The sequence below is a fragment of the Leuciscus leuciscus genome (genome assembly GCF_965113295.1).
Source record: "Leuciscus leuciscus genome assembly, chromosome: 12".
NCBI classification, from domain to species: domain Eukaryota; kingdom Metazoa; phylum Chordata; class Actinopteri; order Cypriniformes; family Leuciscidae; genus Leuciscus; species Leuciscus leuciscus.
Genome location: NC_138736.1, coordinates 13,541,392 through 13,557,519, shown reverse-complemented (window position 1 = coordinate 13,557,519; position 16,128 = coordinate 13,541,392). Strand labels below are relative to the sequence as shown.

At 38.2% G+C, this 16,128-nt stretch overlaps 2 protein-coding genes across 5 annotated transcripts; one reads left to right on the top strand and one right to left on the bottom strand.

Moving 5' to 3' along the window:
- Nucleotides 1–8: 8 nt before the first annotated feature.
- nelfe (negative elongation factor complex member E) lies at nt 9–5,870 on the top strand. Its single transcript, XM_082186110.1, has 11 exons — nt 9–114; nt 276–360; nt 1,264–1,333; nt 1,416–1,561; nt 1,651–1,725; nt 3,152–3,189; nt 3,275–3,552; nt 3,722–3,866; nt 4,588–4,642; nt 5,388–5,490; nt 5,588–5,870. Exons 2-11 carry the CDS (start codon nt 286–288, stop codon nt 5,659–5,661), a joined length of 1,059 nt encoding a protein of 352 aa, XP_082042236.1. The 5' UTR covers nt 9–114; nt 276–285; the 3' UTR covers nt 5,662–5,870.
- An 880-nt stretch (nt 5,871–6,750) lies between these two features.
- On the bottom strand, nt 6,751–15,615 carry LOC309511065 (uncharacterized protein). 4 transcript variants are annotated; one of them, XM_082186100.1, is made up of 6 exons: nt 15,486–15,614; nt 15,308–15,396; nt 14,460–14,685; nt 13,452–13,646; nt 10,506–10,697; nt 6,751–9,482 (listed from the first exon to the last, which is right to left on the bottom strand). In XM_082186100.1, exons 3-6 carry the CDS (start codon nt 14,667–14,669, stop codon nt 8,463–8,465), a joined length of 1,617 nt encoding a protein of 538 aa, XP_082042226.1. In that variant the 5' UTR covers nt 14,670–14,685; nt 15,308–15,396; nt 15,486–15,614; the 3' UTR covers nt 6,751–8,462. The 4 variants fall into 4 exon arrangements, with proteins under 4 accessions (XP_082042226.1, XP_082042228.1, XP_082042227.1 ...); XM_082186102.1 differs by having other exon boundaries at nt 13,452–13,643; nt 15,308–15,614; XM_082186101.1 differs by lacking the exon at nt 15,308–15,396 and having other exon boundaries at nt 15,486–15,601.
- Nucleotides 15,616–16,128: the final 513 nt, after the last annotated feature.

Below are 16,128 nucleotides of genomic sequence, written 5' to 3'. Positions count from 1 at the left end.
ACATTTTTTTTGTTTTGATCCTCGGAAAAGATAGAAGATGACGTCACATTTGCGCGCCGAATAAGGAATACTGTGCAGACGTTCATTCTTATAAATTCATCCTTCGAATTCACGGTAATTAAATATAAAGTAGCGTCTTTTATGCAGTTTACTTTTTTTTTAATGAAAACTGTAAAAAGCCCAATGTAACGTAAACATCGATAACGTGTTAAGGTGATGCATTGACTGGAAAGGACATCTGTTGTAACATATAACTGTTGTTTTTCTCTCTTGAGATCCATCGAAATGGCAATATTTCCAAGCTCACTGACAGAAGAGGAGGAAGCATTGCAGAAGAAATATGCCAAATTAAAGAAAAAGGTGAAAAACTATAGTTACTGTTTTCAATATACGAATTTTCGGTAACCAAGAATTTGGTTAAAAATAAACCACATTTATTTATATAGCGTTTTCTGTTTCAAAGCAGATTCACAGTAAAAACAAAAACAGTGTTGTCGTGTTAATGTTGCAAAATGTATCAGTCATGAAGCAATTTCAGCTGTAAAGCAGCTCTGCAGAAGACAGACATGTCATTTTTCAGCTCAAGTCAGTTGATTCAATGTTGTTTCATACAGTAGTCAACATTTGAAGTGGGTCAAAACCTTTCATAAAAGTTATGATTTTGAACAATATTTGTTCTTGTCTTATGACAACTTTAATTAACTTTTTTGATCCACTTCAAATGTTGACGTACTCTGTGTAGTCACGTGAAAAAGAAAGTACACCCTTTTGAATTCTATGGTTTTACGTATCAGGGCATATATAAAAAAAAAAAAGTCTGGTATTTAAATTAGTTAAATACAACCTCAGATGAAGAGCAACACATGACATATTACACTTTGTGATTTTTTTATTTAAGAAAAATAAAGCCAAAATGGCTCATATAATAATGAGCAAGACAAAATACTATTTAAGTCCAATTTCACCATATAAGAAAAAAACAAAAAACATGTGTCGGTAAATCATAGTTATGGCATACTAATTCATAATTATGACATAGTCAAAATTATCACATAAAAAGTCATAACTATGACTCATAGTTATGACTTAGGATGTCACCATTTTTTATTACTTATGTTATAATTATGACTTTTACCAAAGCATGATTATTTTTCTTACATGGCGGAAATCGGCATCCATAAAATACTCATATATGCATATATGTGATATATAAACTATCCATTTTACATGTTGTATTGTCTGCCTTCATTTCACTATATGTAGAAAAAGGCCCTAATGGCTCTGAAGAAACAGAGCTCCACCAATCAGACGAGTCAGACAGGACTGAAGCGCAGTAAGTAAATCTGTGGATCTCTGAAACTTCCAGATGAAATCTGTGCTCTACAAATGATCTCTCTCTTGCTGTCTCTGTTAAGCTTTGTCAGATCAGCCAGTGGTGGACACAGCGACAGCAACAGAGCAAGCGAAAATGCTGATCAAGTCTGGAGCCATCAGTGCCATCAAATCAGAGAACAAGAACTCAGGCTTCAAGCGCTCCAGAACACTTGAGGGTAAACTTAAAGTAAGAGACTTTCTTTTCTTTACCTCATTGATATCATGATTTTTCTATTTGTTATACATAGCTATTTACGGAGTTTCTTTGTTTCCCAGGATCCAGAGAAAGGTCCTGCCCCAGCATTCCTGCCATTTCAAAGGAGCGTCTCTACAGATGAAGAGCCTCCTGATGTAATGTTGTTTTACACTGTAGAAATGATCTACTCACGGCTGTACATTTCAGTTATTTATTAGCCACAGCATCAAGCAGAGCCCCTTTAACTGTGGTAAAATGACTGTAACGCACTTCCTTATGTGGCTTACAGCTTTTATAAAGTGGTGGCAACAGTTGTTCTAACTCTAATTGATGGAAATAAATGTTGTGATGTTACTTCCACAAGATCTTGTATTGACAGACAGTGCACTCTGTAAAGTCTCCTCCAGCACGACTTTCAATGAATTTAAAGGTGCAATGCGCAACATTTCATGTTAAAAATACCCATTTTTCTAACCCATACATGCTTAAAGGGATAGTTCACTTTGAAATTAATTTTTGGTATGTTTTAGCTTACCTCAAGGGCATCCAAGATGTAGGTGTCTTTTTTTCCACAGTAGTTTCAATTTTGATATTTTTAGGTCAAACTGTTCTTGTCTGTCAGTCATATAATGAGGTCGATGGTCACTGTCTCAAAGAGCATGCACAGAGTCCAAATTAAAACAATTCCCCATCGTCCAAATTAAACAATTCCCCATCGTAAGTACACATTGATGGCCTAAGACACGAAACGAGCGGTTTGTGTGAGAAAACGAACAGTATTTATATCGTTTTTACCTCTTGAACACAGCCATGTCGAAGTGATCTGATCTGACGTGTACGCAGACTGGTGCATAGATATATACACTAGATGTCGCCTTAAAGACATTCGTTCCAATGAACTGCCGTAGACAAGGCGACATCTAGTGTGTATATATCTATACCCGCCCGCGCTCTCAGATCACTTGGACGTGGCTGTGTTCAAGAGGTAAAAATGATATAAATACTGTTCGTTTTCTCACACAAACCGCTCGTTTCGTGTCTTAGGCCATCAATGTGTACTTACGATGGGGAATTGTTTAATTTGGACTCTGTGCATGCTCTTTCAGGTGGTGACCACAGACCTGCATTATATGACTGACAGACAAGAACGGTTTGACCTAAAAATATAAAAATTGAAACTACTGCGGAAAAAAAGACACCTACATCTTGGATGCCCTTGAGGTAAGCTAAAACATACCAAAATTTTATTTCAAAGTGAACTATCCCTTTAAGGTCTGGACTCAGAGGTGCCAATTCATGTGTGAAAATTATTCTTCAAGCTCCCTCCCAACCATTCTTTCACAATTTGAGCCTGATGAATCTTGACATTGTCTTCCTGGAATATGGCCATACATTGTTTAAGAAATGAAAAGCTACACACTCCATCAGTTAGGGTTAGAAGAACTGTTACCAAACATATAACATGCTTCAAATATAATAATCACTGCAGTAATGATCCAATCATAGACAGTGACTTTTTTTTGGGCCGGTGGATGTGTCAGTAAACTTGACTTTACATAATGTTGTTTCTTCTCGCTGTAGTCTGCTAAACGAGCCCACAGGAAATCCCTGTATGAGAGGTGAGACTGTAATATAATAATATAAACCGTCATAGAAAAACAGTATTGCAGTCGAATATTAGACTGTTTTTTTTCTGTCCCACAGTTTTGTTCCTGGAGATCGATCTCGTGATGATGAGGGAGGGATGTTGATTCGAGATCCTGAGCGGGATCGGGAAAGAGAGGTAGACTGGGAGAAAGATCGAGACAGAGACAGAGAGCGGGACAGAGAGAGGGACCGTGAAAGACCCCGGGAGAGAGAACGGGATAGTGAACGAGACAGGAGCCGGGATAGAGAAAGGGACAGAGACAGGGACAAAGAACGTGACAGGGACAGAGAACGAGACAGAGAACGAGACCGAGAGCGTGACGGACCCTACAGACGTAAGTGAATCTGTGAAACAATAAGTTGATTTAATTTAAAATGATTCATATTGTTGTATTGCAATGTTTATTTATATTTCATGGATATGCGTTTTATAATACTAAATGATAATAAGCTTTGTTCTGTTGAAAATCTGGAAGTCTAATTATCTTCTGTAATGTTGTTCAGGGTCAGACTCATATCCAGAGCGCAGAGGGGTGCGCAAAGGAAACACAGTGTATGTATATGGCACAGGTTTAATGGAAGACAGTTTGCGCTCAGCCTTTGCTCAGCATGGCAACATCATCGACCTTTCAATGGACTCACCACGCAAGTACGATTGTTTTCTGATCCTTTTGGACATTTGGAAAGGGAGGAACCTACTCACTTGATTGTCTATAGAAAAGCTTATAGGATTGATTTGGTTGAAACAGGAATAAATTGAGCCGGGATCTAGTATATTTTGTAATTTTAGACGTCACTAGGAAAGTTTTAATTATAAGTCTTATCTATTGTAATGGTAGATTTCCAGGGATATACAAGAACACTACCATTCAAAAGTTTGGGGTCAGTAAGATTTTTTTTTAATATAAGGCTATAAGGCTGCATTTAAAAATACAGTAAAAAAAGTAATATTGTAAAATATTATTACAATATAAAATAACTGTTTTCTATTTGAATAAATAGTCAAATGTAATTTATTTCTGTGATGGCAAAGCTGAATTTTCAGCATCATTACTGTCTTCAGTCAAATTATTCTTCAGAAATTATTCAAATATGCTTATTTGCCGCTCAAGATTTTTTTTTTATTATTATCAATTTTGATATTAATTATTTTGGTGGAAACAGTGATACATTTTTTTCAGGATTTTTGTGACAAATAGAAAGTTCAAAACGGCATTTTTTGGAAAAGGAAACCTTTTGTATCCTCATAAACGTCTTTACTGTCACTTTTGATCAATTTATTGTATCCTAGCCAAAAGTATAATTTCTTTAAAAAAAAAAATTGTGTCTAAAACATGTCTGGGAAAACAAAATATATTTTTTCTTACCAGTTGTGCCTTTGTGACCTTTGAGAAGATGGAATCAGCAGACCAGGCTGTGGCAGAGGTCAGTGGTATATTCTCTTTATGGGGCCACTTCCTACACTATTGTAGCATCATATTTTTATATTTACAATGCATCTTCTCTGACCTCAAATTCAACATGTTTTTGCTGCTGTTGTTTCTTAAGACTTCCATATGTAAATAACCTCAGTTATGACAAGCTAATCACTTCACATTTAGTCGTTCACTTCGCATGTGGTCAGTAAGGACTAGTAGTAATCCAAACATGTTTTGGCAATCCATACTTGATTCTATATTTGGCGGATACAAGGCCATAGCAGAAAAAGATTTTGTCTATCCAAATTGTGTCCTTATATTTTAAGAGTTTTTTTATATTTCTATTTAGCTTTAATTTGTTTTATTTCAGTTTTAATCATTTTAGTATGTCAACTTCTATTTCAGCTTTATTTCAATTACCGAAAATGAATTTAAATAGTTCTGGTACATTCAAAGCCGACCACACAAGTGATACTACTTGTGAGCACTCACCTACTACTTTTATGGACAGTCATGCAAGCTCTAATGGTCAAGTTTTGCAGCTTAGCATCCATAAATAGTCTGGTGTGGACTGTGGAGCTTTGTATTGTGTATATTCAAGATTGTCTACATTGTACATCAACACTCCTGTATTACAAATGCACAAGGAAAATCCTGTTTTCTGTGATATGACCCCTTAAAGGCGTTAGGATTTAACACATCTTTATTTATTCACTGAAAGAAACCCTTTTTCCACTCTTTCTGCCTCTCAGCTGAATGGCACTACTGTGGGTGACGTCAACATCAAAGTCAGCATTGCCAGGAAGCAGCCCATGCTTGATGCCGCCACAGGGAAATCTGTCTGGGCCTCTCTTGGTAAATAAGGACATTTCACAGGAAAAAACTGTCAAGGAGACTGAGTGTTGCACACTTGACTAACCAATTTCTCCTTTTCTATCTCCATCCTTCACAGCTGTGCAGAACAGTGCCAAGGGCTCGTACAGAGACAAACGGAGCCAGGTCGTCTACAGCGAAGATTTCCTTTGAAAACAGTTGTTTAGCACATGCTAAATTTCTAAAGAGGTCCAGCATCAGATTGTCTACTTAAAGTAGACATTTAGTTTTACTTCTTACTTTTCTGTAATTTTCTTAAGTAATTATTATGATGTTTGAACGTGTTTACTGCTCAGTGTCTCTGGACATTTAGCTCAGTTATGGTTTATGTTGTTGTTGTTCAATAAATCAATCAAACCATCTACGTGTGGGGCGACACTTTACAATCTGGACAAACTAACAAATCATTACCTCAGTGAAACAGTTTAACAGGCAGAAACTATAAGCTTCTTTTCAGTTTTTTCAGGTGACATCAAGCGAATCTGTGCTTTGTATGGATAGTTGTGTATATGAATAATAACCGGTTTACTGCAGTCCTCTGGTGTGTGGAACAAGCTCCTATTGATGAAATGAGCTCTGGTTCAGACATTGCAGTGCTCTGGTTTTGCCTAAAGGGAAACAATACAAATACAGAGGCATGCACTGTTATATAAACCCTGTTTAGCATTTCACAACTAGTTGGAAGGAACTGAAAAAGGGAATAGCAATAGGTTGTTTCATCTCTCTCATCCTGTTTACGGCAATGTTTGAGATGATCTCAATTGTGACAAGATATGGTGAGATTGTCAGCGTTATGCAGCTATGTGAATGGTGTTACAAGTTTTTTTTTTTTGTGTGTGAGTGAGGAATGACCGGATATCATTCAATATGGAGGGGGACAGTATCCCAGAAATGGTAGAGAAGCATATTTGAATCTTAGAGAGAGCCTAAACAGTAGATTATTTGGATAAACACATGGCAGGGTTGGTGTTGAAGCAGCTGAAAGAGGACCCTCATGTCATTCCAAACCTGTATGACTAATTTTATTCTGTGGCACATAAGGTATTTTGAGAAATATCTTGTGTTTTTTTTTTTCCATTCAATGTAAGTCAATGGTGACCATTGGTGACTGTTTGGTTTTTGTATTCAGATGTAAGTCATATATGTTTGTAATGTAATGAGGGGCAGTAAATAATGAAATTACACACTTCGCCTTTAAGGTGACCGGCAATGTAAAATTAATTCACAGCAAGAAAAAAACTGTTGGAACAAAAGCTTTTTAATAAGGCTTTCATGGAATTGGCGACATACAGACACTAAAATTGCACTACAGCAAAAATAACAAACACGTTTTCTTACTTTCCTTATCACGCACAGTACTAATTCATGAACATTATGTTTGTATTAAACATGTTTATCACTCTTACAAGCAATAGATATGCTAGACCTTCCCTTGGTGTCCATTTTTGTCTGCTCACTTGTAGTAAATTACCTTTAACCTATAAAGAGAAACAGAAAACCATAGTATTTGTGCTCTTATGTGGTATAAACAGATAGTTCACCCAAAAATGGAAATTCTGTCAAAATTACAAAAGACAAAGAGTGTTGAGGTTCAAACAATATTGGACCTCGTTGATTTTAAATGTTTGGACAAATAAAAAAACACCAGCACACTTTTCAAAATATCTTCTATGCTTAACAGAAAAAAGTCATTGAAGTTTAGAAAAAGCATAGGGGTCTCCAACATGTCACTCATGGCCTGATTTAAAGGGATAGTTCACCCAAAAAATGAAAATTCTGTCATTATTTACTCACCCTCAAGTTTTTCCAAACCTGTATGAATTTATTTCTTCTGCTGAACACAAAAGAAAAAATTGGGTAGCCAAACAGTTGAAGGGTCCCGTTGACTTTCATAGTATTTTTTTTCTCCATACTATGGAAGTCAATGGGGCCCATCAACTGTTTGGTTACAACTTGAGGATGAGTAAATTATGACAGAATTTTCATTTTTGGGTGAACTATCCCTTTAAGGTAGCTCGCCAAGACGTAGTCCTTTTCATCCAATCAGACTGAGCTAATAGTGTCCCTACCCCTCCAATGCATATGAAGTATTTTGACAAAGTATTTGACATATCGGCCGTGAGATTATTTATTTATTTATGAACATGCAGATGCAATTACAATATAAAAGAATAAAAACCAACAAAAGGAAAAAAACCTTCAATCAGCATCATCACGCTCATATGGCTACAAGGCTTGTTTGCATCAGGATGAGTAAAGACAGCGTTCAAGCTAAGAAAAGGAAGAAAAAAAACACTATTTTCATGGATTATTGTTAATTTGAGAGTTATGATACATTCATTAAGAGATTTAAGTATTGAATAACATGAGTAGCTCTCAGCCACTTAAATTTAAAAAAAATAGCTCTCAAATGAAATAAGTTTGGAGACGCCTGACATAAGGAAATTGTAGAATTTCATTTTTGGGTAAACTGTCCCTATAAGTGAATATAAAGGCCAATTCACACTGCACTGACAGACGGCGACCAACACAAGCAATCCCCAGATGACAGTACGTCCCTTCTCAGACATTCTGCTACCCGACAAATGCCAATTGAACATGCGAAAACAAGTGCCGACCAATGCCAACAACGGCAAAACCCAGAGAAGTGTCTGTTGCCCTTGGTCAGTGTATGTTGGTGCAGTGTCAATTGGTCTTAACAAGGGCACTATCATTCAGTTTCTCCAGGCTAAAGAGCAAATGCTTTGGCAGTGTTTGGCCTGCACAAAGACAATTCAAAATCATTTTGAAGCAACCATAAAGTTATTATATACTGATTACGAAGACAAACATTTCTTTTCTAATGTGCACTGATAAATTATGCACAATAAGCCTACAAACGTGTATTAAGAAAAAAAACAAGGTTAATTTTGATTTCATTGTAACAACCCACACTACCGATGATAAAATGTGATCTAAACTCCTCCCCCAACACTGCCCTCATTGTTTCGCTGCATCTCCAGGTAGTTTTGGGCTGTGGTCCTTCCGTGTTGCTCCTTCAGGTGGCGGCGTAGAGCAGGCTTGTGGGCAAAGCTGACGTGGCAGTATGCGCACACGTGCGGGCGCTCCCCGCTGTGCAGGTTCATGTGGTCGCACAGTGTTGACTTCTGAGTGAAGGTCTTGTGGCACAGGGGGCAGCAGTGGAGCTTTGAAGAGCCGCGGTGGACGATCATGTGGCGGTTGAGGTTACTGGAGTGGCTGAAGTGCTTCCCACAGCATGGACACACATATAGCCTGTGTGACGACAGGGAATGCATGGCTAAATCCTGTGTTGAGGAAAACGCTAATCCGCAATGCTCACACACTACTGGTCCTGTTACGCAAGACGTGGATCCCACCACTGCCACGGACTCGTCAGCAGCTCCACGCTCATTTGAAGGCGCCCCGACTCCCATTGCTTCTTCCCCGCTGGAAGCTTCCACACCGAAGTGTGCAGGAGCTCCATCGGAACCGATCTCTTCTCCTTGTCCCTCTCCAGCCCTGTAGTCAACGCGGAGGGTACCGTCGGCAAGATGTTGATTGGACAAGTAATTGGTCCCAAAGTCCGCTCCAAAACTACCCATAATCTCATCTGGGGTTGGAAAGCGCCAAGCTTCCTGATAGTTACCCAAGAGCTTGCGGTCCTTGAAGGTGTACCGCTTTCTGTGTTTAAAGCCTCTTCCTCTGCCTCCCCTGTGCTCTCCGTTGCGCCGTTTCCACACGCGGCCCGGCCCTCGGAGGCCGTTACCTTTGGCTCGCCCCTCCATACTGGGCTCATCTATGCCTGTGTCCAGCTGACAGTGGTCGTCTAATACAACAACAGCTTCTCTGTCTTCGTCCCCAGCACCGGGGGACTTCTCTGGGTCTTGATGTTCATCATTGATGTGCACCTGAAAGATGTCACTTTCATGCCCGTCCTCTCCCTCGAAGTGGACAGATCCATCTGATCCTCTAATCTGTCATGGTGAAAACATAAATTAGTTGCATAAACATAAACTTTGAGCAAGCTGCCAAAATAAGAGCTGATCTTGATTAGGGAAGTTCAAACTGACAGCAATATGCAGCAATGTAGCAACCAAAAGTAATTCATTTTAGCAATTTGATGTGACATATCTGTTGTAGTGGGTCTTTATGCAAATATATGAAACTGAGCAGTTATGTGTCTACCACATATGGCTGGGCTTTATTGTGAACATACACAATTTGTCATGATTTTTCTGCCGATGAAAAATTAAGGAACATTGCAATAATTTTAATGTGTTTTTTATTTAGCCATTAAGTTTTCCAGAAGGCCATTATCCAAATGTCAGATCCTTTCTTTTCTCAAAACTCTAGCAAGATGTGGTTTTAATAGTGTCTCTATTTAAAGGGGACATATTATGCCCTTAAAGTCTTGGTTTTGTTTTTTGGGGTCTACAAGAATGTCCACTAGTTTTTATGCATAAATGTTCAAAAAACATAATTTTTCACATATTTTACGTTATTAAAGTACCTCTCTTCCAAGTCTATCAGTAACGCTATGTTTAGTTCCCATCTCTATGAAGCCCCTCCATAAGAAAAGAACAATGGGCTCTGATTGGTTGGCTGGACTAGTGTGTTGTGATTAGTTAACCGCTTCGAGCGTGTTCGCAACTCAACCAGATCTTGCTCCTTTTTTGCTATTAATTAAAAATTCTGAAGAATTCCAAAAAAAACTATTTTTTGCTCAAAAATGTTAACGGAAATCACTGCATGGCATTTTTCAGGGACAAAATCATGGAAACATGTTTCATATTCGACTATCCATCAACAGGGACGACTAATACAACCACCAGTATCAATACTTGACAAATTCTAGTAATAGGGCTGTCAGTGTGAACAGTCCCTCTGTATTTGCCTTATTAAGACGACATCAAATCTACATCTTAAAATCCTAAAATGCAAACGCATGCATTTGATTTAATCTATTAGCTTCTGAATCAAATCCAACAGATATTTACATGGTGTATGGTCAAATCACTGTCATCTTTGAGAGGGATGTTGGAGAGTTCAGCATCAGCAGCCTGGAGCTCCTTTCCTGAACTGTGCGGATGCAGCGATGCAGTATCAGAAGGAGATGAAATAGATCCCAGTGAATGTGTACTTCCACTGACAATCACTGGCATAGACTGAGGGTCTTCTGATTTCACAGTCTAAATAGATCGTAAGAGTGACAGACAATGAATGAACAAGAACAAAGTGGAAATGGAGGGAGGGAGTGAGAAAGAATTGCAATGTTGCACTGTGTTTTTGCATTACAATAAGTTTTTATATAGATAGTTCAGCCAAAAATAAAAATTGTTATCATTTACTCTCATGTCGACCCTCTTGTCATTCCAATTCTGTTATCATTTACTCATGTCGACCCTCGTGTCAGTCCAATTCTGTTATCATTTACTCTCATGTCGACCCTCATGTCATTCCAAACATCTTTAGCAATTGCTTTTTTTTATTGAATCAAACAATCACCACGGGCTGTCAAGCTCCAACAAAAACAAAAAGTATAAAAGTGGTCATTTCAGTTTTATTGTTTGATGTATTTATTCAGTTGTATGGTTTCAGTTTTCTGAAACCATACAAGAACTACTGCAGACAGTAGTTGAAGCTTTTGCAGTTGAGCAGTTGAGGCTTTTGGATGAGTATTATAGTTCCTATAATATTGGCGGAAGGACCAGCTTTTTGGGGTGTTTGCAGAGCAGGGACTGGTAACGATTTTTTAGCTCCTACCCAGCACGATAGCAACTAACAGTGATGTTGGCCGAACACATGCCATGCGAAACACCGGCACACGCCATTTTTTAAAAAGCTGTGTAAACACACAGTTTACAACATATACTTACTCCACGAACATAGAAAACAGCGATAGATAGCATTTACCTGACGCTTTTGTTTGCGGCATTGTGTTTTTTTCTCAAAGAAATGTGGCACTGTTGGTTGTCGAAGGATATTTAGTCTGTTAGCCCTCCTTTTTCCTTTTCAATCACATAACTTATACATCTACATTCCATCTCCGATATCACAAAGCCCACAGCACACAACAAAATCCCAGCTCAGATCACGGTGTCCTCCATTCTCCAGTTGTTGACCTTGAACGCCACACTTAAATGACGTCACTGTCGGCCAGCTTACGGCACTTCACAGTTCCACTTCCTACTGCCGGTGCGAATGCAACCAGGAAAATGGACCTAGGGGAACATTTAGTCATTGGAGGACTGCCCTGGTGGCTAGTTCCTAAAACTGAGTTCCTATAACTACCAGGTTTGAAAGCCACTATTGTCAAATACTAACATCTTAAATTTCATAAAACTTTCTTAGTTTCTTACACAAAACTAAGACTTGGATAACAAATCTCTATTCGTATGAACCCCTTTTACTAGTCCTTTTTATAGCATGACAGTCTCTGGTCTTTTGCAGAGATTTTGAGAAGCATTGTGTCAGTTAGAGCTTAGAGTGCCTCAGCAGATGATCTGGAATGTGACAAAATGTCTGGTCATCAATCATCCAAAGAGGACCCACGTCATACCCCTCCTGATCTCACTGCACTGACTCCCAGTTGTGGCCAGAATCAAATTTAAGGTTTTGGTGCTGACTTTCAGGACTGCCACTGGAACAACACCTTCCTACCTTAATTCACTCTTGCTCCCACCCGCCAGCTACGGTCACTGAATGAGTGGCGCCTTCTTGTTTTCTGACAACAAGGCACAAAGTCACTCTCAAAAACCTTCACTCTCTCTGATCCTCTCTGGTGGAATGAGCTGCAAACCTCCACCCGAGGCACTGAGAACACCACAACTTTCAAGAAACAGCTGAAGACACCTCTTCTACAAGCATTTAACCATTAAGATGTGGTTTGGTCGATCAGATCACAAGTGGACGAGGGAGATGCATTCCCGTTTACACCTGGTGTAAAACAGGTCAAATCCTTCTATTTTGTCCACTTTCAACCACTTCTGTCCTGATTTGTTCGAGGGGAGCATACGGAGCATACGGACCTGTTTCTGCTCTGAAAGCCGCAAGACCCCTGCGAATGCGTGTTAGAAATCAGGAATGGCTTTTTTATTTATTTTTTTTATTTTTTTTGTTGTTGTTGTTGTTATGTTGTTATGTTGATAATATTATTAATGCTAATGTCATTAGCTATATAGAGCACACAAACATACATCTCTATTCAGAAATTCAAACAATTCAACTGTTGCTCCGTTGAGATCCAATTTGATGTTTCACTGTTTCACTGTATATACATACACTGTTCTCACTGTAATTTCACCCCTTGCACAAAAAAAAAAAAAAAAGAATGGTGAAAGACCATTGTGCTTGGTACGTTTTCCGTCTTCAAACCAAACTTCAGCCGACTAAGTTTAAATCCTGTTTGGCTAGCGCGCTTCTCATAATGGGTTAGGTCAGTAGGCAGAAAGTAGGCACAAAAGTCTTTTGTGGAACACATACGACACAATCACTGTCTACACCACGATAGCAATCCGGTCGAATGCATTTTCGACTACCACTGGAAGTGGTCGAAAGTAAACAAGATCAAAACTTTTTAGACCCCTTTACACCTGTATTTAGCGTCATCCACTTGTGATCGGATTGATGAAAACGCTTCTTACTACCAGGTCTAAACAGGGCCTTACACACACACAAAATGTTTATCTTAGTTTTATTATCTTCTCTGCATTTCTCCCCTTCTCTATCTTGTTTCCCAATCTAGCTTGCTAATAAACCTGGGATCGTATCCTTTAAATATTGTTGGTTCTGTGACTAATTGCTTACGTTCCTCTATTGTAAGTTGCTTTGCATAAAAGTGTCTTCTATGTAAATGTCTCCAAGACAGGATTTTTATTTCTGGATGAACTATTTAATTAAGAAGAAACAAGGTCTGTAATAGTGTTTGAGTTTGGAATACTCACAACTGGGCTGCGACTCCGGGGCTGCATGTACTGGCTCAGGGCTCCTCTGCATTTCTCCACCACATGCTCCATCTGCAGGTAGCTGGCTGCGGTCAGGTAGTTCACAATTTCTCTGGCACTGAACTGCAGCATCCCTGTGTAACAGGACTGGAGGAGTTCACATACTACCGTTGAGCTGTGCAACATCGACACCTGCTGAATAGAGAGAGCATTAGTTGACAGAATTGCAAAGAAGCGTAGCGACAGATCTTTTCTTCCATATAGTGATCCATATACATCCGAATGGAATGAAACAATTTTTTAAGGCAGGGACCTGCTTCTATTTATTGTTTGTTGTATGAATGGAGGCAGATCTAAATCTGAGCTTGCAGATGATTGTAAGAAAGGGATGGGTTTAATTGGACTAAATGCTTGAAATATTTCGGCATACATCACCAGTAAGAAGTCTGTTGTTTCCTTGGAAAATCGAGTGCATTTAGAAAATAGATAGGGTGAATTTTCATTTCATGCCAACTTTAAAGGTGTGTAAATTCTGCATCACAAGCAATGCCAAACAGAAATGAGATTGATGCCAAATATAGATTGATTTCAAACATGTTTCATGTCATGCCACTGATTAAGCCAATTTTGCTGTGTTTTGATGCAGTAGTGTTTTGATAGCACAAAAACTTGTTTTTACCAAAATTTTGCCAAATCAAAAAATACATTTTACCCAGTCTATCAATGAAACAGCTATTACACCTAAATCAAAACGAAAAGGTAGTGAAACAGGTTTAATGAGTAAAGGACATTTTATATTCAGAAATGAGAAGTGTCCTTGGACGGGTGGATGGAAAGAATGGCATCAAAATAACTGTACACTAACTGGTAGCACACAAATTTATTAGATCCACTACATAAAAAGTCAAATGGACCAAAGCAACACTGATGATACAGAAGAAAGTTCAAATGGTTTGCTTCTGATGAACCTCTAACTTAGTCATTCTGATCGTATGAGAAGCTGTTCACCTGTAGCTCTGATGAGGGGTTCAGGAGAAACTGGTCCCTGAGAAATGCAGAGCAAGCAGCCAGCACGACCTTATGACCCCTGAACATGCGCCTGCCTCCCGCCACGATGGTGACGTCACAGAAGTGCTGCTGTGCCCGCAGGGAGTTCATGTTACTCAGGGTGTTGTCTCCATGCCCGGGCAAACGGAAACTCACTACATCCACATTCATGTTTTTCTACAGGAAGCTAAAGGGAAAACACACACACACACACACACATTTACTTTATGCAGTATTATATATAAATACAAACAAAACAAATACCCACACTTATAAATGAATTAGCAAGGTATCCTGTTACTGCTAATAAATTAACTAAGGGATTTCCATCAAACAGTAAAAAGCTTTCTGAATAATTCTGTTATTTTGGTAACACTTTATTTTAAGGTGACATAGTTACATGTTACTACATGTTCTAACTATAGTATTAACAGTAAATTATGCATAATTACAAGTCACTAACCCTAAACCAAACATTAGCCGTAACTATATAGTAAGTACATGTAGTTAATTAATATTACTCAGTACGTTATTTTAATTTTTTTGTGACACTGAAGTTAAGTTGCTACAATTAAATATTTAATTTAACATAAAAAAAAACCGCATCAGAAACAACATGTATGAATATTCTCATAACGTCATTCATTCATATTTAGAACAAAGCAGCTGCACAATTGATTATTGTTATTGCATGTTTATTACATTGTTCTAAAGTAGCTAACACAGTGTATCGTCTTTTGTTCAGACAGACTGTCTAACACACTTCTTCACTACACTACAAACTAATCTGATAAATAACATGAACTTACTTGACAGTGATTTATTGAGAAGAAATCAATAATACAGAACACAAACACATTTATGGTGTCTGGTGATCAATCCAGCTTCATCCACATCACTGGAATAGCGAAAACATCAAACTAAAACACTCAAACTGGACTCGTTTACAAAAGTCTGTTGTTTTTATGTGTCTAAGTTCGGTCATACCTACTATATATTTTCTATTTTGCTCCGTGTGTTTTAAAAACAGCTAAAATTGTAACAGCTAAAATTCGCAGACTGAAATGAAGTCAGAAAACTAAACAGGAAATTTCGAACCCCAAAGACGATTTTCAAAATAAAAGCCCACGTAGACAACAGACACGACCTTGGCGACTTAACGCTTAATATGGCGGCTGTGTTCAAGAGCCGACCGCTTGTTTGTTTACTACTACAACGTGCAAGCGCCTGAGCATAAAAAACATTGTTGTTTATATTTTAAGCATATGCATTTGGTTTGACAACTTGTATCCTTTGTATTTTTATCTTAAAATTCAGTAAGCATTTTACTGTCTGTGAGTTTAGTGTCAAAAGGCCTTTAATCTTTGTTTTACGTGGTAATAATTTGCATACAATGTGTAACCACATGGAGGCGCTATGAATTCAGGATGGACCTTGAAGGGTGGAAAAAATAGATATTTGGAAACAGACAGAGAAATTATTAAAGTGAATATAAAACAGAAAAATGTCAAAGCCACTAGAAAGAATTGGAATCTCAGTTAATTTCGATGATTAATTTAATGTTATTTACAAGGATGGAAGAACCCGGCTGACTGAAGACTAGAAACCAGAGACTTATCTCATAAACTCA